This window comes from Pinus tabuliformis, chromosome J (assembly GCF_031772625.1).
Source record: "Pinus tabuliformis cultivar Carrire ecotype Pingquan chromosome J, CPIR1, whole genome shotgun sequence".
NCBI classification, from domain to species: domain Eukaryota; kingdom Viridiplantae; phylum Streptophyta; class Pinopsida; order Pinales; family Pinaceae; genus Pinus; species Pinus tabuliformis.
The window spans coordinates 1,136,696,330-1,136,719,494 of NC_142295.1; the positions used below are offsets into that span (position 1 = coordinate 1,136,696,330).

Genomic DNA, 23,165 nt, shown 5'->3' on the forward strand with positions numbered 1-23,165 from the left:
TTTGGCAGCTTCATGATCAAGTCTAGGCCCTAGTATTGATATGCTATTCATGGTAATTAATATTCATTTTCATTCTTTTACTTAAATTTTTAGCATTACCATGAAATGACTCAGGATGTTTGAGAGTGGTTCCGGCCTCATTGGATTTCATATGGAGAAAGTAGAATTTTAGATTTCATTCAAAATCCAACAGACTTATCAGTTTTTCAGGATTTTAGGATTAGGGGATTGCAATGTTTCCATTGAATTTTGTCATGTATTAGGGTATGGAACTCGTATTTAATCAAGAGCACCAAACCAGGATCTTCTAGAAATGTCGCTCCCGCTCCCGTTTTCGCTCCCGCTCCTCGCTTTCGCTCCTGCTCCCAAGTAACATTGTTCCTGATGATATGGGTCTGGACACCAATGTTGAGTTGGCATTGGCCAACATGGATCTCAATTATCTAGTGCTAGAGCCTGTTAGATTTGATGACTTAGAGGGGTCATCCTCCACACCAGCAGATGCAGAGGCGACTATGGATACAGGGGAGGAGGAGGATGCAAGGGAGAGCAGTGGGGACCATGATGATCAGGACATTGATGCTGATTCTGATGATGATTGATGCCTTGAGGCTTGTATACGTGTAGTTGTTTTATATTTTCTATTTCTATTTGCCATTGGCATTGCACCAGCACTACCTATGTAACACATTTTGATTTGATGACTTAATGAGAAAACTACAGTTGTCAGTGTGTTTATCTTACTATCTTGTAGTTGTAAGTTGTCTTTCAGTTATGAATTATGAGTCATGATTTATGTGACCAGTACCACTGACATGTATTTGAATTTTGTGTGTACTATGCATGCTAATAGCTATAGATGAAGATCTATGTTTGAAATCAATAAATTTGTATCATTAATTAAAATTTGTGTAAGAAATATCTAATTTTTAATATATATATATATATATATATATAATTTTTTTTTTTTAATAAAATAATATATAACGAATCCTACGTGTCCTGTTTCGGGGGGTCAACGTGTCCAAATCCGACAACATGAATCCCGAATCCTATGAATCCCGAATCCCCGTGTCAGGTGACTTAGCAGTAAATAATGAATCCAAAAATTTAAGGAGAAATTATCCCTTATAGTGTAGATTTTAGATTTAAGCATAATTTTATCAGATCTATTGTGATAACTGTCTAGCAGAATATCCATGGAAGTTTACAGATCATATTGGATTTAAGTATAATTTTATCAGATCTATTGTGACGAACTGTCCAGTGGAATATCCATGGCAGTTTACGGATTACTAGAAGACTTGGTCAAACATGGTCACTCTCCAGCAGCTTGACTTGTGCACATACATTGTACATGTGTGGAAATTCCAACAAATTTTCATATTTGCTATAATTTTTTTGTTTTTTTTTTGTGTGAGAAATTTTCATATTGCTGTTTTGTGCTCCATATCGACAGTAATGTAGTGCCCATATGGGAATGGGTATGGGACAAAAACGAGTTTTCTTCTCAGGTTTCTGGTAATGGGATGCCAAGTGGACTTTGGCTTGCAACTTGCAAGTATGATTTGGTACCAAAACAAAGCCGCATATTTTGAGGTGAAAGTCAATCTGGTTTAGTTTGGCATTCATGCTTATTGATCAAGAGATGTAAAACACCATTAAGTTTTGTGATAATGAATTTTTGATATAGCTCAAGTTTATTCTTCTGAGGCTGCATGAATGCATAATTATAAACTAGGCTGTGATGGTTTATCTGGGTTGTACAGGCTCTGTTATTTATCAGGCATCAAAGTTATTCCTGAACAGTTTTATTTATATATCAGTTTGATTATATATCTTCATTATTAACTTGAATTTTTTCCAAGATGCTTCCCTTTAATAAACTCTGCTTATTATGATCTCTAGTTTTGTGCCCAACCATAAAATTATTGACATAAAATGATCCTAAATTCTAATTGTGAAGCACATCCAACTCTCTGACGTTGATTTACTTTTTATTATTTTGATACCATTTTGATAGTTTGTTGAGTGTGATATCTGTTGGTTTGCGATCTCCAGTTTGAATTCTTTATAAGTAGATGTAATTGGTCTGCTTGCTTGCTTCTAAGTTGAGTGCACTTTATTGTGCAGAGGGCATCTCACGTTTACTCAGAAGCAAAACGGGTTCATTTATTTCGGGAAACTGTGATGTCAAATCTAAGGTGTGTATTGTGACCAAAACAGGTTCATGTTTTCTTTTACTTTTTGTTCATTTCCCACCTGAGATTTTTAGAAGAAAATTTAGTGTATGTAATCACAGAGTAATAAGAAACTAGGAACAATTGTATCTTTAGGGAACAAACATCCTAAATTATCTAAAAGGTTTTGTCGTTTGTTTATGGAGTTTCAGACAAAGTGTCCAAAGAGGTCAGTGTTATTATCATTTTCGTGGTATTTTAAAATGGCGTGCAGTTATTATTTATTGCTGGGGACTATGCCTAATTAGAATTTAGGAGGTTTATGTACTGAATGCTAATTCACACAGATTTGTTCCATTTAGGTATTTTGTAATGCATGTTTATACTGGTGCAGTAGGACCTTTAGTGAGTAATGTTGGAATGCAGGTAAAATTCTTTTTAGTAATTCATTGCCTGCTTAACTAGGGATAAATTCGATATAAGAATTGATGTTAACTCTTACACGGCTGCATGGAAAATGGTTGGTAGCCTGTAATATTTAGATATGGGTCTGTGTTTGTTTCTTTGGCCGCACTTTATTGTTCTATTGATGGGTTTCATTGGTTGGTCATATTTATTACTATTGCTATTCCATTGACTTCTATGGCTTTGGCCACAGTTTTTTTGTTCCGTTGGTGGGTTTCATTGGTTGATCATATCTATTACTACTACTGTAATTTCATTGATATATGGGTTTTCTTCTATGATTTTGTCACACTTTGTTGCTTCATTGGTGGATTTCATTAGTTGGTCATCTATATTACTACTACTATGACTTCGTTGATAGATCAGTTGCTTGGATGGCTTTGGTCACAATTTGTTGGTCCATTGGTAGGTTTCGTTGGTTGATCATATCTACTACCACTAAAATTCCATTCTCATAAGAAATCTTTGACCAATGTCTTGAGAATATGTATCAACAAATGGCGATCCATGCCAACTTATCTAAGGATGACTTAAGAGGTTGCCACACGTTACAGTTTTTGAGTCTTCTTTTATTGACTAAATTGATCAACAATCATTCAACCTTTACATTTGTAAATTCCCATAGACTCTTCACCATTCATACATATTATGACTCATTGACTTTGTGAGTGAATCATTCGATCTCACATTTAAGCAGCAACATTTTCTCGAACTCTAAACATTATTCCCGGGCTCTTTATCATTTCACTCCTTGATGATATGATGCTGTTTGTCTAGGTTTTGTACCTTGGCATGATAAGGAAGGATGTTTGCTAATGCCATTTCACTTTGACTAATACAATGCACTATCATGGGCTTTTCCATGCATTTTTATGTCATTGCATGGTTGTTGAAGCTGAACTGCATCCTTACATTGTTGGGTTGGTACCATGTACTTCATTGTGATGCTTGACAATGCCATAGTCAATTGGCTTTTAACTTTCACTAGTAATTGACCACATAGATTAAATACATAACTGGAAATCAACCTTCTACTTCCAACATGCTTTGTCTAATGCCTATTCCATGTCAACAATGTTGTTAATAGTAGCACTCGATAAAATTTGTATAGTTTTTAGTTGTCTTGGAACCATCTACTTCCACATCCCTTGCGTAATTCCTAACCCATGTCAGAATATTGTTAATGGTAACACTCAAGAAAATTTGAATCATTAATACTTGTGTTGGCACCATCTACTTCCAACTAATGCCTAATACATGTCACAATATTGTTAGCGGTAACACTCAATAAACTTTGAGTCATTGATAATTTGATACTTGTGTTGTGAGAGATGCACACAAAGGGAGGTAGATAACCTAAAATGGAATAGAGGGGAGAATTGTATTCATTGATTCTTATTCAATTGTATTGATTGATTCTTATTCAATTATATTGATTTATTCTTATTCAACGTTGTAATGTGTTAATACAATAGAGGATAGGTGTTAAGTTATGGTATGTTCTATGCTAATAACAGTTTACTTCTTTTTCTTATTATATTCCACCGATTAGCAATCACATGTACATAAAGTAAAGTGCAGATAGAACATTAAACGATCGACAGAAAATAAGCCAAGACAAGAGACACAAGATGTGGCGGCTAGCCAGGGACAAATCCCACAATGTGTGGGGAAACCCTTTGATCAAATCTTCTTTTATCTTCAATAATTCAGCAGAGAGAAATAGTACAATAAACTTGATTCATATCAGCAGTAGCAAACCCTAGATCAGCAGCGTCAGCATTAGCGGCTTCATTATCAAACTAGGGCAGGCCATATCTCACAAACCGACAGTCGGATTGACTTCATTCCACCACCAAAAGTTTCGGCTTCCAGAGGAGGTTCAGATGAACCTACAACGTAGTTCAGATGAGGAGATATTCTAGGCCACGCAAGTCAATCTTTACTTCTGCAGTTGCAGCTTCAGTTTCAGCAGTTTCCGGCTTCAAACTAGGGCAGTCGATATCTTGCAAACCGTTCGTCGGATTGACTTCATTCCACCACCAAAAGTTGCGGCTTTCAGAGGAGGTTCAGATGAACCTACAACGCAGTTCCAAAGAGGAGATCTTCTAGGCCACGCAAGTCAATCTTTACTTCTGCAGTTGCAGCTTCAATTTCAGCAGTTTCCGGCTTCAAACTAGGGCAGTCGATATCTTGCAAACCGTTCGTCAGATTGACTTCATTCCACCACCAAAAGTTGCGGCTTTCAGAGGAGGTTCAGATGAATCTACAGCGCAGTTCCAAAGATGAGATCTTCTAGGCCACGCAAGTCAATCTTTACTTCTGCAGTTGCAGCTTCAAATTCAACAGCTTCCGGCTTCACATGTGTGAGAGAGAGAGACCCATTTCAGCGCAGTAGAGAAGAGATTCATATCTGCGCAGTAGAGAGAGAGAGATGTGATGAGATGAGTGAGTCCAAATGAGGAAAAGTCCTCTTATATTTATACACAACGTTGGTGGGTGAATAGATGCGACTGTTGGGCTTCTGAGCCTACATGAGTTGTAGGTCGGCTTGATAATAATTCCATAATCAAAATAAATTCATATCTCCATGAATACTTATCGGAATTGGATTATCTTTATATCAATCCTACACCTCTCGACGAGAGGAATCTAATAAAAATATTATTAGCCATGAATAAGATGACCCACATGAAGTTTTGCCCTGGTTGCCAATTTTAACAATAGGATACACATAGATACACGTAAGCAAGAGAGGTAATCTACACTATGGCTAGGCTCTGTGTTGTAAATTAATATATCCCTTGAAATTAGTTGATAGCAAAACAATTAATTTTGTTAATAATTTTAATAAATTACTAATAATCATTAAAGTAGTATATTATAAAGTTAAATAATTTATCCCCTCATAGGTCCTAGGTCCTAGGTAAATTTAAATTTTCTAGTGGTAAAATTCGCGGATCCTTTAAAAAATTAAATCTTATCTGGTTAATAGATTATTTTGCTAAATTTTATATTTTAGGTCCCTGGGGTTAAGTCAAAGTCAAAGTTTTGAGGAAATAAATGCAAAATTTTATTTTTTGAATATATTAAAATGCATTGAAATGAAAAATTCTAAATTTCCTCAATATTTAAAATTTCGCCGGATGAGAATAAAAGAAATTTTGATCCTCATCAACGGTCGAGATCGCTTTGACAAGGATCACTTGAACTAGCTGTTGGGAAATTTATCTTTAAATAGGGGGTTAGTTGTTAGTTGAGATCATCCGATCTTGTGATCGTGTATTAAGCGAAAAGCTCTCTCTTGTAACCTTTTTTTATGAGCAATAAAGAAAGACTTTGGGGTTAAATTTCTACTGGTGTTACTCTTCATCAAAATGCTGTAAGATGTATTATTTTCATGCATATGTTTCTTTTTGGCCATTGATATAACTTTCTGAAGAGCGATCTGAGTACAGGTATCTTGCTCAGTCGCCGGGGTTTGAATGGTAATTTAAATTTTGAATATAATAGCAGGTATCTCTATTAGATTAGAAATTTATTATTGTTCTCTCGCTCTATGATTGATGGCTAAATTGAGTTTTGCAGGAAAATCCTTGATTATCAGATCATCGGGCGTTTGGAGAAGTTCTCAACTGAACCAACCAACTCTCGATCCGCGTTTTCTGAAGAGCCTAGTTTGATTTTGATCCCGGGCTTATCATAAGATATTTTTATGAGTGATGCATGAAGGGTTTCAAGCTTAGTACCTCCTTTAAAAAATCCAAAAATTTTTAATTTTTCTGTGCTAAATCGTCAAATTTGGCTGCTTAGAGCCTTTAACTTGTGAATACTGTAATTATTTAGCTGGTTTTTGGGATTTTTTAAAATTTTATCATTGTATATTTGGTTTTTGGGTGTTTTGTTTTTGTCATTGTAGGTTGCAGATTTGAAGGTGAAATTCAATTTTGAAGCCAGATCTAGGCCTTGGAGGGTAAGATCTGGCCTCAGAAATCAGCTCTTGCAGGGGTATTTATTTCAGATCTGAAAAATCTTTCGAGGGGTTTTCATCAGGCAAATATGAAGCAAAAGGATCTTAAATTTTTATTAGGTTTTCTGGAGAATTTTGTCATCTATCTACTGCTGCCCGGGGTTTCATTTTCACAGAAAAATTTTGAAATTTTTTTAGGGCCTGCAGCTTTTTGCTGCTGCCATACATCTATGGTTTCTCTTCACGTGGGCTCGTTCTCTGCGTTTCTTTTCTTTCCTACGCTCCTCAAACCCTCTCCTCAGCAATCTGCCAAACTCACACAGCATCCATACCTTCATCTCCACGCCTTACCAACGAATCATCCAAACGCTGCTCAACCTGCATCTTAGCTTCTCTACGTTGCCAGTCCACACGTCCATTCCTTCACGCATCTGCTCGCTATTCCTTCACCTATCCTGAGTCCCCTCATCCTTGCTCTCATCCAGCCCCCTCGCAGCTATCTGCCGTCGAAATCCCTCGGCCTTCTCACGTTTTTCTTTCCCCGCTTCAAACCGGCCTTCCTCATCCGCATACCTGCAAAAAACGAGCCTCTCCATCCGAAGACTGCCTTCCCATTAGCTCCTTCCTCCGTTCCGTGGTCTTCCCTGCCGCCGTCAAACTTTTCTAACCTGCACAATACACAACAATAGATACACGTTTCGACCCTCTCTCTTATGCATTAGTTTAGTTTTGTATTATTTAGTTTAGGGTTAGCGCCTGACTTTTTTTTTTACATTTAGATTTTAGTTCTTCGAAAATTTCAATTAGATTTCTTGAAATTTTGATTTAGTTTCTTTTTATTTTTATTTTATTTCACCCTTTTATCTTGTATATAGTTAGGTTAGCTCATTTCATTTAATAAAAAATCTAAAAATAAAAAAAAAAAATCTAAAAAACTTTTAAAAATCCTAAAACTTAAAAAATCAAAAAATTTCTAAAATAAAAATCCTAAACATTAGAAATTAAAAAACTTTAAAAAATCCTAAAAAAATTTGAAATTTAAAAAAAAAATCTAAAAACATTAAAAAATTCTAAGTTCTAAAATTAAAAAAATCTAAAAAATATTTAAATTCCAAAACATTTAAAAAATTCTAAAAATCCAAATCATTAAAAAATTATAAAAATTTTAAAACAAATTTAATTTTTTTTGAAAAAGACTAATTAAAAATTAGAAATTCCTTTTGATGTCTTTTTCTGTTGTGGTATCAGTATTCATCATTTTTCATTTTGCTATAGTTAAATGTGCTTAAATTTTTATCTAGAGATTCACTATTTGAAGGTGGTTAAATTTTCCTAGGTTTGGAATTTCAAGCATAATCATTTTAAATTCTAGGTGCTTAGCTTTTAAATTTTGTGGTTATTTAAAGCATTTGCATCTCTTGAAATTTAATTGCTAAGACATTGTGCTTCTATAGAACATCTTTCGTTATTGTTTGAATTATTTAATACTCGTTACATATCAGATATTTTGCAAATTTTTCAAGCAATCATTAATTATTTCATAAGCAGCAGCAGCTAATTGATTACCTTGGATCATTGACTCCATAAGGCACTGGTTGTAATCATTTAAAATTTAATCAAATTCTAAGTCTCATTAAGCCTTAATCAAGTATTCAATTGCTTCGCTGTGTCTCCCGAACTGGCTGATTCATAGTTGGTTCTCTTTTATCCCATAGGGTCTACCCCCCTTAGCCTGCTATAGGGAGACAACTTAAACGGAGAGATCGGGGATTAGGGTGATAACCCCCGGTCTGAGCATTGTCGCAGTGCTTAGACACTCTGTGCGACAACATTTTTTGGTGCCGTTGCCAGGGACAGAGTTTTCCTATCCTTGGTTTTCTCGACATCGTTTTAATCATTTCATCTTTTTCACCATTCATTAGCCTGTCGAGCGACATAACATTTCCTGGCGTCATTTAATCTTTTCATCGCCTTATCTTTTGTCATCTCATTTATCGTTTCATCTGCACTTGGACATCTCGATTTGTTTCTTGTTTGGGTGGCGACTCCATTTCTTTTCATTTATTCTCAGACAAGAAGCCCTCCCATATATCTGGTTGTTTGTTGCCTTTTGGATCTTAGAGTTAGATTCATATTCAAGTGGCAACTCCACTTCTTTCATTTCTACAAGAATTTATACTCGAAGCTCGCTTCTTGCGGATTTCTTGATTTTCTTGAGCAGAGGTCTCTCTCTATCATCCATTTGGTCCCTCATTATTCATCATGGATTATTCGTTTACCCCGTCATTTTACTGATGTTCTCCATGATATTCCAGAAGTGACCATTCATAAATTGTCTTTGTTCTCGGGTGGTGATTTAGTCGCTGGTAAAAAGCATCTATGCAAGTTTTCTCGTATAATGCTCATATATTGTAGTTCTCCTCAGTATGACCATGAAGATGTCAAAATGCGTCTATTTGTCTTTTCATTAGAGGGTGATGCTTTGAATTGGTTTAATAATTGTCCTGAAGATTCTTTCACTTCTTTACAAGACATCATTCATGCTTTTAAAGATAGATATGGTTATCCAGATAGCTCGCCTTGTGCTCCTAAAATTATGCAACAGGATGAAAGTGATATTGTGACTTTGCAAATGAACACCACTTGCTCCATGACAAGTCCACCACTTAACTGGGTCCATGGTCCTCTTATCCAAAGCTGAAATCTTTGTAGAATCCTCTAATCCAGTGGAAAAACAAGCAAATTCTTACCTTACATCAGTTTGTAAAGAAGCTGGAAATATCCTTTGAAAGGATTTCTTCACTCCATTGGCCACCTCCTTATCCTTATGTGGAGCCTTCCTCTTCCCATTGCTTTCAGCAATGAATTCTTCATCATAAAATTTTGGATTCAAAGCATGTGCCAAAGTGTGCAATGGAGTGTTGAAGCCATTCCACCTAGTAACAATAATGGACCTCACTTGTTTAGCAAAATCAAAATCCACAAAAAGAAGAGTGGGAGCCTCCTGTGTAATAATTTCCATAGTTTTTTCAACCATGGTATCCATGCCATCATAAACCTCTCCTAAGAAAGGTTTCTCTGTGTCTACAACTCGAAGAAGATCAAATGCAGGCGATGTGAACTTGAGAAAGAAATCAATCTTGCTCCACCAATCTTCATCAACCAACACCCTCCTCACCATACTTCCCTTCTCTGAACCTGCTTGTCTCCACTTGACCCAAGTTGGACCCACCACCATACTCATTAATGCATTATAACGTCAACAAGGCGACGCAACATGATGAAGTTTGAGGCATATCGTGTCTCAGCAATTTTCAACAACTCCAATTTGGAGTATTCTCGATATATTGCTTGAGATTGGTGGTGGTTGGTGATGAATTTTATAATCTCCCTAGCCTGCCCCGTGACCTCCTTAATCCATTCTGTTTTTGCCTCAATCTCTTCTAAAATCATATTCAAATTGTGGACAATGCAAGGAGTCCAAAATATGTGATTGTATCTACTCTCAACAATCAAGCCTGCAACTTTGCAAATAGGTGCATTATCTGTGATAACTTGCACCACATTTTCTGAGCCTACTTGTTCAATAGCAGAAATTAAAATATCAGCAATGAACTTACTATCCCTTATCTCACTTGAACAATCTTCTGCTTTGATGAACATGACTCCTTTTGGTGATGATGCAATGACATTAATCAAATGCCTATGTCTTGTATCAGTCCAACCATCTGAGATAATAGAAACCCCTGTACTACCCCATGAGGTACGAATTGGTTTGAGAATATCATCAACAAGTTGCCTCTCTTTCTTCAGCAAAACTGTTATGAATTTTTCATAGTTTGGGCCTTTGTAACCTTGAGGAGCTTTGTTAATCGCTCTCACCAAATCTTGCCAATATGGTGATCGCACCACATTAAAGGGAATGCCACAAGCAAAGATGGGCCTTGCCACTCTTGAGTCAACTTCTTCTCTCCCCTGACTATCAAGCATTTTCACCAATCTGCTGTCTTGAATTGGAGTTGATGCCTTTGATAACTCAACTTCTACTTCTAGTGCCCTCCTCTTTCTTGCTTCTTGAACAATCCTTGGCACAACGCTATCAGACATGCGAGGATTGGTTGTGCCCATGCCGATTTTTCTTCTTTGGTCCTTCAAATTTTGAGCATCATCGCTCTCTTTCTTGAATCTAGCCCTCACCTTTGCATTTTTGGTACATGCACAAACGTCAATACCCTTTATCTCTTCATGCAAAATGTGAGCCTTCACTCTTGTGTAAGAGCGGTCTTTTCATTTTTGCACAAATTGCACTTCCTTTCCCATGTACCACCAGAACCCATCTGCTTCACTTTGGTAACATACTTCCATAGAGGATAGTATTCTTGCTGCCTACTTGCTTGAGTGGCTTTAGCGACACTTGAAACACAACTTTGAGAAGCCATGATTGCTGCAAAATTACAATAATACAAAATGAAAAACTCGCCCAATCTAGAGGCACTTGAAATACTACTTTGAGAAGCCATGAATGATGCGAAATTAGGAAATGAAAACTCACCAAACTAGCTGCTGTCCACACTTTTCCTCTTGCTGCCGATGCTCCAAAACACAAACAAACTCCTTGCTACTGCTATAGGAAGCTCTTCTTGCAAAACAATGTGTGAGAAATGAGTGAATTGAGTGCCTTTTTAAAGAAAAGAAGAGGGTCTTCTCTTTTTCTAGAGAATTCCATTTGTAATTTATTTATTAAATTTAGCTAACAATGTTACCACATAAAAATTAATTTAATAGTGTGTTTTGGTGCTAGATGGGGCCCGCGCCCTCTTTCCACAAGCTGAGATGGCCAAAAAAGGCTAAAAAAAAAATTAATTCTTTTCTGCCGTTGAAACTCGGCCTGTTGCATCGAAACTCTGCTGAAACGCCGCCGACCATACCGTCCGGTGTTTCGAAATTGCGAAACGCCGTACGGTATGACTGGTGGCATTTTAGTGACGTTTCAATTGCGTTTCGACGTTTCGTTGCTTCCCCGGTACTGGTACGCCACCAAAATAGGCGTTTCCTGCAACATAGGTATTAATCTAATCAAGGGTGAAACTTCTAGAAAAGGACGGATCAAGCCAAAACGATCTGAGCCTTTGATTATGATTTAATCTAGGCTGTTGGTTGTCCAACAGGAAGATATAAGAAGGGGCTTGAGGGTCATTTGGAAAACACACATAGAGATTGAGGAAATCGATTTTTTGAAGTGAGAAGTTCTCAGGAGGAAAAATCAATTGAAGAGATCTCTTGTAGTTGAGGGGCAGGGATAGCAACTTTCGGAGAGAGAGATTCTCAGCTGGAGATACATCAACAGAGAGGGCAGAGAGTGACCCAGTAGCCTCCATGCAGAGGCTGACATAGGGCCAGAAGGGCCACCTAGAAGCAACGCAGAGGGATAAAGAGAGTCGAAAATTAGAGCAGAGGGTTAGTTTTAGCAGCTGGAAGCCGGGGTGTGAGACTGGGAGGCTGAGAGTAGTGACTCTGGGCTACTGATCGATTCCCCAGTTGGGTGACGTTGTGCCTGAGAGGGTTGACGCTGGGACAACATAGTGATATCGTAGAGCCTGCCAAGGGCACCTCATCCAGCAGCCAGAACAACCGAGACTTTTTCTCAGTGATAGTGTGAGGTAATCTCACTAAGTTTTCTGCTAGTATTTCTCTCTGTAACTGAATAACCATGTGAGGTATTCAATGATGTATTCAGAATTTGCTATTGCTTAATAATAATAAACCCTCAGAGCTCTTGCACTGATTTTCCTGCATTGTGTTTTTCCTGGGACTTTTGTCCAAAAATAATTGTGTCCTATGTGTTTCTATTTTCCTTGCTCAGTTTCTATGTTTCAGAATCATATTTAATTGGTGTAGGTTGCTTCAGTAATTTACTTCAATATTTCAAGAAGAAATCTGAAATAAGCTTTTAATGTTATTTACAATCTAGGAGAAGTAGATTCAACTGGTTGTAGTAGGATTCCTGGGACTGTTAGATCTAGGAATTTCCACATGGTATCGAAGTTGTTGATGTGAAACAGGGAAGAGCAGATCTAGCACTGAAGCAAGGGCCAACTTGTTGTAGCAAGCAATAGTTCGAATTCCCTGAGGGATTGCGCAGTTCTAGCTTGGAGGGCTATATTTTCGTGGGTGTCTCTCTTTGAGTGAGCCGACAGAGAGGTAAGACTGCCGAATTGAGAATTTGCCGAGGCAGAGGGAGCTACACAGAGCTAGAGGGACGCAATTTTCTGCAAGTTGAGTGTTGGGCAGAAAAGTCGTCAGAGGAGGAAGAAGATCGCATAGTGAGGGAATACTTCCTCAGTGATTTCTTGCTGAGGAAATCAATATTTCTCATTTGCTGAGCAGCAGAGGAGCTGCAACTTACCAGCTCCATCAGGGAGTGCATAAGGCAACCTAGGAGCTACGCAATAGGGAGAAAGAGGGAGTTGTTCAACATTTTTTCTGGAAGATATGGCAACCAGTGGCTTGAGGGATTCAGACAGGTTGGATGGGGCTTCCAACTATGCCATCTAGAAGGCTAGAATGTTCTTCCTTTTAGATGAGCATGCCCTCAAGACGTATGTTGATAATGTGGTACCTGTCCCCGTGGATGCAGATCCATTGAAGAAGTACATAATTGAGATGTCAAAGGCCAAGAGGATGATCCTGGATGGAGTCAAGGATCATGTGGTGTGCCACGTTGCTAGCAAAGGAACTGCTAAGGAGATGTGGGATGCCTTGGCCACATTGTATCAGGGATCTTCCGAGCAGCGGAAGATGTACTTAGAACAGAAGTTGAGGTCTGCGCAGATGCTGAAGGGAGAACATGTGGATCCATTCCTCATGAAATTGAAGGAGACCCGTGATGAGTTGTCGGTTGCAGGACACAAACCTCAAGATTTAGAGTTAGTGAGACTAGCTCTAAATTCCGTCTCGGATGAATGGCAAGTCTTTGTCCAGAGTATCCTGGGTAGAGCAACATTGCCAAATTGGGACGAGATGTGGGCAACTCTGAAACAAGAAGAGCTGAGGAGAGACCTGCTCAAGGTCAAACTTGACGGGAGCAACAACAACAGTGGGTCGAAGCCCAAAGTAGAGGAGGAGGATAACGCAACCCTTGCATCGAAGGGATAGCAAGGGCAACAGAGACGAAAGAAGGACGTCTCCAAGGTGAAATGCTTCAGATGTGGCGAGATGGGCCACTATGCATCCCAGTGTCCTTTGAAGAAAAAGGACAAGGATGAGAAGCATGATCCTAAGGTTGCAGTCGCAAAGATCGAACAGGAGGAGGAGTTTGCCATTACAACCAAGATACATCCAGGAGGGAGGTGGGGGCTAATATAGAACCATAGTTTGATAGAGCTATAGATGGATAGGATCCTTGAGGAGCCCACCTCTTGGATCATCAACTTTGCTATGGGAGCCCATGATCAATATGTTGATTTTGGGGTAGCATCGGATGTGCTCTAGCTCCGAAATTTTGGTGGAGGGGCTAGAATACATAAGATTTCCAAGACCTAGAAATTGTTTGGAGAAATTCCATTGGGATTGTGAGTTATTAAAATAATTAATATTTTTAATGGGGTTCCTAAGTCTAAACTTAGGAAAATAAAAATATTAATGGGTATTAATAAAAATATGGGTGAGAACTTAGAAGCTTCTGAGAGGCGAAGATCAAGTTTGTTTTAATCTTAGCCAATGTTACTTGGGAACGGGAGCGACCATTTTCAGAAGCTCTCGGTTGGGAGCGAATCCGGGAGCGATTTTTAAAAAATATATATATTTTTTATATTTTTTAATTTTGATACATATATGTCAACAAAAACATGTAGAATGATGAATTAGATATAAAAAACATAAAAAAACATAGATTGATCATTGAACCATATCACATCAATCATCTAGAAATTATAATCTTCATCAACCATGTCCACAAGTTAGTAAAATACATATTACAACTGCAACATATTGAGTCTCGTTAATCATGATTCATCAAATTCAATCTTAAAGTTTCAACTTCAAGTTTTTAAAATTGAAAATTCAATATATAACATTTATCATCATTGATCACCAAAGTTGTACTTGTAAGCTAAGTTTAACCATTACAAGAAGTAGTATCTTAGATATTTCTAAGTCCTAACTTCTAGCTGTTAACATGAAATGCAATGTTATAAAATGAAACATGAATAATGAAATGAAATGAAACAACTTTAGTCTTTCACGAAGCATCATATTCATAATTCACAATCATTACCAATGAGTTATAATTGCCAACTTCAAACTTCAAATTTTCATTGTCACAGTCATATATTGTTTACAAAAAATATCATTATGATATGAAAGAGTCAAGAGTCAAGAGTCAAGGACTCAAGACTCAACAATTTGAAAACTAATAGAAACTAGAAAAGACAAGTAAACTGTAAATCTACATGTGGCCCTTGCCACGAGAGTCTCCAGGAGTATAAGGAGGTCGTGGTGGTCTTCTAGGAGTCTCCCGCACAGACCGACGACTAGAACTAGAAGGCACATGCCCTCCACGTGAGGGTGTAGATGGAGGTGGCAACAACAAAGGAACAAGACTCGGACCTCGAGCATTGCTACTGGATGGTGGAGGTGGAGGTGGCATGGCTGTTGCAGCTGCTTCATCTTCATCCCTTATAAGTTCCTCTTCCAGTTCTTCAAGATGCACTATACCATCCTCCAAATTGTCATCCTCTGGGTGATTGTCCCAAATTTTATATGTGGGATCCTCATAAGCCCGATCACAATAATGACTCAACAACCTCAAGTTGTAGTGCACATAAACCAAGTTTTCTGCTCGGTTTTCATTGAGTCTGTTTCTTTTCACATTGTGTATGAAGATGTAGGTGCTCCAACACCTCTCTGCAGAAGAAGTATTCACAACCTGTGATAGAACTTTTTTTGCCAATTTTGGCAAAAGTCCATGGCCGTCATATGTTTCCCACCATGTGAGAGCATCAAATCTGTCTCTGTCTTCCATTGCATGGAAGGTACCAAACAAACCAGTACCACTGAAGTATTTGCCTATTTCAAGGCACACAACTGCACATTCCTCCCTGTCAGGTATCAACTTTTCTAATGCTTGCAAATATCCACTAGTTACCTCTGCATCTAAATGGGGTTTGGTCCTAATCCCACCCCTTGGTGCAGGTTGGCCCAACCAAGATGTAGATAGTATTTTGGTGTAAGGATATACGCCAAGCAATGTAGTGGAAGTTTAAGTCTATTCCATCGTTCACACACACAATCGTGAATCAGTTTGTACAAGTCGGGATCTCTGTTATGAACAATATCTTTTATTTGCCCCAACATGGTATCCATTTGCTCATACACCTCGCCAATCATTGGTTTGTTTGTATCTGCAAACCGAATCATGTGATAAATGGGCTTGATGAAATCCAATACTTGACTCACACTTGTCCAAAACTGATCATCAAGAGCGGCCTCCTCCACCAGTTCAAAACCTTGCCTGTCAGCTGCATTTGTAGCCATTTCCTTTAATACCTGCCAATGTGGACTTGATACCATGCTAGCCAATGGCTCTCTTACCTTCAAAAGGCGCCTGAAGGTGAGGTAATAGCTACCAAATCTGGTCTTCGCAATCTTCAACAACTCCAATCGTGAGTGATTGCGGAAAAGGCCATGGGTATTGCTATGATTTGTAATAAATTTTATCATTTGTTTGTATTTCTTGTACAAATCACCAATCCATTGGTATTGTGCATTTTTGTTCTTGACAACATCATGCATCAGAAGGTTCAATGTGTGAACCAAACATCCAGACCAAAATATGTTGGGCTATTTATCCTCAATAATTGCTCCTGCTGCCTTACAATTAGGAGCATTATCAGTGATGACTTGGATGACATTGTATGGCCCAATACGATCATTGTTTCAAGTAATGCTTCAGCAATGTTGATGGCGATCCTGAACTTGTCTGAGTAATCATGTGCAGTTAGAGAGATGGCACCACTAAAAAACACAACAAGAACACTTATCAATGGCTTGCCTCTTACATTTGTCCATCCATCAGATACAATGGACACCCCATGGTCAGTCCAAGAACTTGTCATTCTATTCAAAGAATGTGATATTTTTGCTTTTTCATGACCAAGTCCAACGATTCTTGCCTTCTCATACCCAGGGCTCTTGTATCCTTTAGGGGCATCAATTATGGCAGAAACCATTTCGTGCCAATAAGGTGAGCGAAGAACATTGAATGGTATCCCACATGCATAGAGAAACCTGTAAACTTTTGAATCCACATCATTCCTACACCCCTCATCAAGGAAATCTGATATGGTTCTACGCCTTAAACCTGATGACCCTGTGCCTCCATATCCACTGCCTTGGGAGGATGCTAAAGGAGTTCTTTGTGCTTGTGATTGTAAGCTTGGTTCAAAGAAACCCTTTGATTTTTTTAATTTGTATTGGGCTTCCTCCTCTTCCCTTATGTATTTGGCTCTATCCGCTGCTGACACCGCTGGACAAGTTTTGATTCCTATTTGTTTGTCTCCATCCCATGGCCTTTTCTCGCAGAGGTGTTTTCTGGCACGGGTGTATGAACCTGTGTAATCATTGTTGCAATGGGGGCAATGAAATTTAGTGGTTCCACCCCCTTTCCCTGCTTCAGGCCTGTTAACATATTTTCACAATGGGGTTTGGTCTTGTTTAGTTTTTTGAGAGTCATGTTCACCCTCCTCCAGCTCCTCCTCACCGGGGTTTTCATCAAATCCACTTTCTCCAGCTTCTTCATCCCCTCTTCATTTTGGCCCCTCCATTTCCTACTCTCCAGCACCATAATAACCATAAAAGGGACCAAGAAGAGGAAAATCCCAAGAAATATAGCCAGGTCCATGATGTTTGATATTTGTAGGCTTTTGAATCTGCAAATTAATTTAATTTATTTAGATTAATTAATTTGATAATTTAATTTAGATTCATGATTTTTTTACTAAATATAGTTAATAAACTAAATTAAACTAACTAAATTACTACCTAACTAAATTAAACTAACTAAATTACTAAGTTACTTACCTCTTTGCAGGCTTGCTCCTCGCTCCTCGGCACTTGCTCCTTGCTTCTCCTCGCTCCTTTGCTCTTGCTCTCATTCAAGTGATAATGAAATTTTTGTTTGCCCCATTGAGTTTTTAAAACATATATTTTTTTTTAAAATTGGATTTTTTTTTCGCGTCCACGGCTTTTTTTCCGCCCGGATCGCTCCCGGCGTCGGTCGATTCGCTCCCGGAGCGAATATTTAACGCTTGGGAGCGATCGCTCCCCGATCGCTCCCGAGCGTTAAATATTTGCTCCGGGAGCGACGCTCTCGATGTCGCTCCTGAAATTGGCAGGGAGTGCAATTTTTTTTATCGGGAGTGTGCTTCAGAAATCGCTCCCGTTCGGAAGCGATTTCGGGAGCGCGCTCTCGACCCGCTCCCGAGCCGCTCCCGCCCGGAGCGCGGATTGGGAGCGGGAGCGAGGGGGGGGGGGGAGCGCTCCCCCGCAACACTGATCTTAGCTATTGATTAGGGACTTAATATTGGCCGTTGATTCATCAACAGGAAAAGTATAAGAGGAGGCTTGAGGGTCAGTTGGAGATACACCAAGTGATCAAACCAGTTTGATTTTTCTGGGGCGTGGTTTATTGAGAAAATTGAACTAGTGATCTAGGTTGCAGTGAGGGGTAGAAGCAGAGGAAAGGAGTTTCGAGCAAAAGAGTATCGGGCAAAGAGGCAGTAGTAGCATCAGAGAGGCAGCACAAAGGTCTACGCAACCCAAGAAGGGGCTCATGCAGTGCTGATGCAGGCCAAAAGGGTCTCTTGCAGTGGCAGTGCAAGGTATTCGTCAGAAGTTCGAGATTTTGTCGGAGAAGTGAGGTTCTGAGTCGGGAGGGCTAAGCAACAGTCTTACTCCAACGAATCGATCCTACAGAAGGGGTGACGCAGTTTCCTAGAGGCAAGACGCTGGCCTAAGCAGTGATTGCACTAGGATTTCACAGTGTTTGCCAGAGTCAGGCCACTCAGTGGATCAGTCATGACTTGGAGAACAAGGTAAAACCTCGTATGTATTTCTTGCTGTCGAGATTTCTTTGAAAGGTTGGTGTTGAAGTTTCTAATTTTACATAGTTTAGAAACCCTTCATGCACTTTATCTGATTTATTCCTACCTACTTGTTATTTTTCCTTAATAAGTTATTTACAAAGTAAATACTGAAAATAAACACCAGTGCACGCTCAACATATTACAGATCAACAACTAAAAGAAACAAGAACAAACACACCACATGACACCATTATTTTTGGACCAATGTCCCTGAAAAAACCCAATGCGGGAAAACCGGTGCAGCTATATGAGGGTTTTCTTATCAAGCAATATCAGAGTACAACCTAGGTCCCAAAATTGCCCTACCCAATAGAGAATTTCCTTAGCAACTATACCTCATAGTTTGAGAGAAAACCTTTCGGCAGGTGCTCAGCACAAAACTGCTCGCAACCCTAGCGTCTGCCCAATCTGGATTGCATCAACCCCTCTCTGTCTCACGCTGGCCCTGCGTCAGCCTTTCTTGGCATGCGTCAGCCCCAGGAGGCCCTGCGTCAGCTCTAGGAGCATATGCGTCTGCCACGCTGGCCCCTCTGGTGCTCTGTGCAACACTTGGCTGCCTCTGCGTGGCCTTGCATGATCCCTTGTTGGCTCCGCGTCACTCTCCTTAGCTGCTACGCTGCTCTCCTAGCACAACCTTCCTTCTCTGTTTTTCTGTACTTAATGCCCCTTAGTTGCTCTCCCGATCACTGATTCTATCTCTCTTAGCAAACCCCGCTCTAGAGAATATAATGACTGATCATCTTGTGTATTCTCCAAATGACCCTCAAGCCTCCTCTTATACTTTTCCTGTTGACATCTCAACGGCTGAGATTATGTCCCTAATCAACGACTAAGATTAGATTTGGCTTGATCCATGTCTTTTGGACCATTCTAACACAGATTCATATTAATACACATTAATATTTTATTTTCCCTAAGTTTAGACTTAGGGACTCCATTAAACATATTAATTATTTTAATATATCTTGATCTGTTTAGAATCTTCCCAAACCCTTTCTGAGTATTGGAGATCTCATGTGCCCCAACCTCTCCACCAAATTTCGTTGCTGGAGCACATCCGACGCTACCCCAAATCAACACTCCCTCTTAGCGAGGACTGTGCTCTAGCAATTCTGCTCACTGAGTATTACTTTGATCATCCGGCATCGGTACCTGTGCTGATGCTAGGCCTTCCTACCCAACATCCTCTGCATTGCTGCCTCCTGTATTGTTGCCCATGGTTCTGCCACTGCTACTGCTGCATCTGTATGAAAGCTCCCTCTGCATCCGTGCTGCTGCTGGTCCTTTCTCCCAGCACTATATCCGCACTGCACCTCCTCTCATCAAGCTGCATCGTGCTGCTCACTGCTGCATTGCAACTCAGTTACTGAGAAGTAACTGATCTCCCAACTGACCTCCCTGTTGGGCTAGAAACACCCATTGATGCTGAAGCTCCCATTGCCGCTGACAAGTGCTCCCTCTCTGACCTCTGCACTACTGCAACAACTCCTTGCATCTCGCACCGTTGCACACCTCTCTGTGCCTTCTTGCACTGGTGCAACACTCCTTTGCCTCTCGCACTGCTGCAACCTGCTAGCTCTGCGCTATCTTGGGACTCCTGCACTGTAGCTCTCTATGCCGCTCCATACACATCCATCTCTACCTACTCAGCCAGTCCTGCTACTCCTCATTGGGGCTCCCATAGTAGGGTCTAATCCAAGAGGCTGGGTACCTCAAGGATCTTGCCCCTCATCACCTGTAGTCTGCCTGACTATAGCTCGATGTCTCCCCACTTCCGCTCAAGTGGCGTGTGTGCACTCATGGCATAGTTATTGTCTGTCAAAACTTCCTTCTCTGCCTGTGTTGGCGCTGCCTTAGTCTCGAAAGACTCTCCCTTACTCTTCTTCCTTGGGCACTGGGTCGCATAATGACCCATCTCCCCATAGTGGAAGCACTTGATCTTGGAGAGATCTTTCTTCTTCCACTTCTCCTGCTTTCCCTAAGATGCTAGGGCCACATCCTCCTCCTCCTGCTTGACCTTGATCCCTTTGCTGCTGCTACCTGTCTTCAACTGCCGTCTGATCTCTTCCTGGCGAAGAGCTATCCACATCTCGTCCCAGGGTGGGAGAGTCCCTCTGCCCAGGATACTCTGGACAAACACTTCCCAATCTTCTAAGACAGCATTCAGGGTTGTCCTCACCATAAGCTCTTGATCCGGTGTCACTCCTATAGCAGTCAACTGGTCTCGGATCTCATTCAGTCCTCCGAGGAAGGTGTCAACCGATTGACCCTTCTTCATCTGATACGACCTCATCTGGTTCTCAAGCAACATTCTTCTTTGCACAGAAGTATGCTGGTACAGGTTCTTGAGAGCCTCCCACATCTCAACTAATGTTTCCTTCTCGGCTATATGTGGTACCACATGATCCTTGACCTCATTAAGGATAATGCACTTGGCCCTCGCCATTGCCTCTTCGTACCTATCATTATCATTAGGGTCGACTGGGACAACTATTACCTTCACGACGAAGTTCTTGACATGAGTCCTGTCAAGCACTGATAAGGTTCTGGCCTTCCAGACTGTGAAGTTCGATGCTCCGTCCAGTCTATCTTGGTCTCTTACCCCGTGTAGTGCCATGACGCTCCTCTACTTCCCTCTTGGAAGTTCTCTGTTCGACTCCTCTGAGTCTCTACTTCCTGTTTGGAAGTTCTCTTATGGGCCCCCTCTGAGTCCTGATTTCCCTCCTGGAAATCCTCCTGCCGCTTGTCGAGATGCCCCCTACTTTGATCGTCTTGTGCAACTGCATTGCTGATCTGAGCTCCTCAGTTAGAAACCCTTTGTAACAACTCGTCTGGCCTTGCTCTGTTAGGTACTGTTCTGACTACAACACTTCACCAACTCCACTCTGCAATATTTCTGCAGCCTTCTAGACTCTAGAAACTGCCTCTCTGTGAACTGTGTCAGCCCCTCTCTGCCTCACGCTGGCTTTGCGTCACCCCAGATGGGTCTGCGTTAGCCTTGGGATGCCTTGCGTCAGCGCTCTGCCCCTCTGCGCCAACAACACTAGCCTTTCTGAGGCTCTACGCAGCTTCAGCTTGTTTTGCGTGGCTCTGGCTGGCTCTTCGTCACACTTCTTGGCTTCTGCGCGGCTAGAAACAACTTTTGTCACCTAGGGACAACTGTTTTCTGTTGCTACTGCTCCGCTCGGCTGATGTCTCTTAGTCCTCCTGTGATCTGCAATCTCGCTCTGATACCATGTTGAAGTTTCTAATTTTACTTAGTTTAGAAACCCTTCATGCCTCGCTCAGCTGATGTCTTTTAGTCCTCCTGTGATCTGCAATCTCGCTTTGATACCATGTTGAAGTTTCTGATTTTACTTAGTTTAAAAACCCTTCATGCACTTTATCTGATTTATTCCTACCTACTTGTTATTTTTCCTTAACAAATTATTTACAAAGTAAATACTGAAAATAAGCACCAGTGCATGCTCAACATATTACAGATCAACAACTAAAAGAAACAAGAACAAACACACCACATGACACCATTATTTTTGGACTAATGTCCCCGGAAAAACCCAATGTAGGAAAACCGGTGCAACTATCTGAGGGTTTTCTTTTTAAGCAATATCAGAGTACAATCTGGGTGCCGAAACTGGCCTACCCAACAGAGAATTTCCGTAGTAGCTATACCTCATAGTTTGAGAGAAATCTCCTGTTGAAACCCCGAAAAAACCTTCTGGAAGCTCCTCAGCACAAAACTGCTCTGCAACCCCAGTGTCTGCCCAATCTGGACTGCATCAGCCCCTCTCTATCCCATGCTGGTCCTGTGTTAGCCTTTCTTGGCCTGCGTTAGCCGCACGAGGCCCTGCATCAGCTTTGGGGGCCTCTGCGTCAGCCACACTGGCCCCTCTGGTGCTCTACGCAGCACTTGGCTGCCTCTGCGTGGCCCTGCGTGAGCCCTTGCCAGCTCTGCGTCACTCTCCTTGGATGCTATGCTGCTCTCCCGGCACAATCTCTGCCTTCTCTGTTTCTATGTACTCAATGCCCCTCAGCTGCTCTCCCGATCACTGATTCTATCTCTCTTACAAACCCGGCTCTAGAGAATAGAATGATTGATCATCTTGTATATTCTCTAAGTGACCCTCAAGCGTCCTCTTATACTTTTCCTGTTGACATCTCAACGGCCGAGATTAAGTCCCTAATCAACGACTAAGATTAGATCTAGCTTGATTCATGTCTTTTGGACCATTCTAACGCAGATTCATATTAATACACATTAATATTTTATTTTCCCTAAGTTTAGACTTATTAGGGACTCCATTAAAAATATTAATTATTTTAATATCTCCTGATCTGTTTAGAGTCTGCCCAAACCCTTTCTGGGTATTGGAGATCTCATGTGCCCCAACCTCTCCACCAAATTTC

The 23,165-nt window shown here is 40.4% G+C and overlaps 1 protein-coding gene across 1 annotated transcript in view; it reads left to right on the forward strand.

The window, feature by feature from the left end:
• The window catches only part of GALK (Mevalonate/galactokinase family protein), a 359,582-nt gene that overhangs the window by 226,468 nt on the left and 109,949 nt on the right, over nucleotides 1–23,165 (forward strand). The window contains exon 10 of the mRNA XM_089379121.1: nucleotides 2,134–2,204. Coding sequence (XP_089235247.1) covers nucleotides 2,134–2,204 — 71 coding nt within the window. The remainder of the gene's footprint in view (nucleotides 1–2,133; nucleotides 2,205–23,165) is intronic.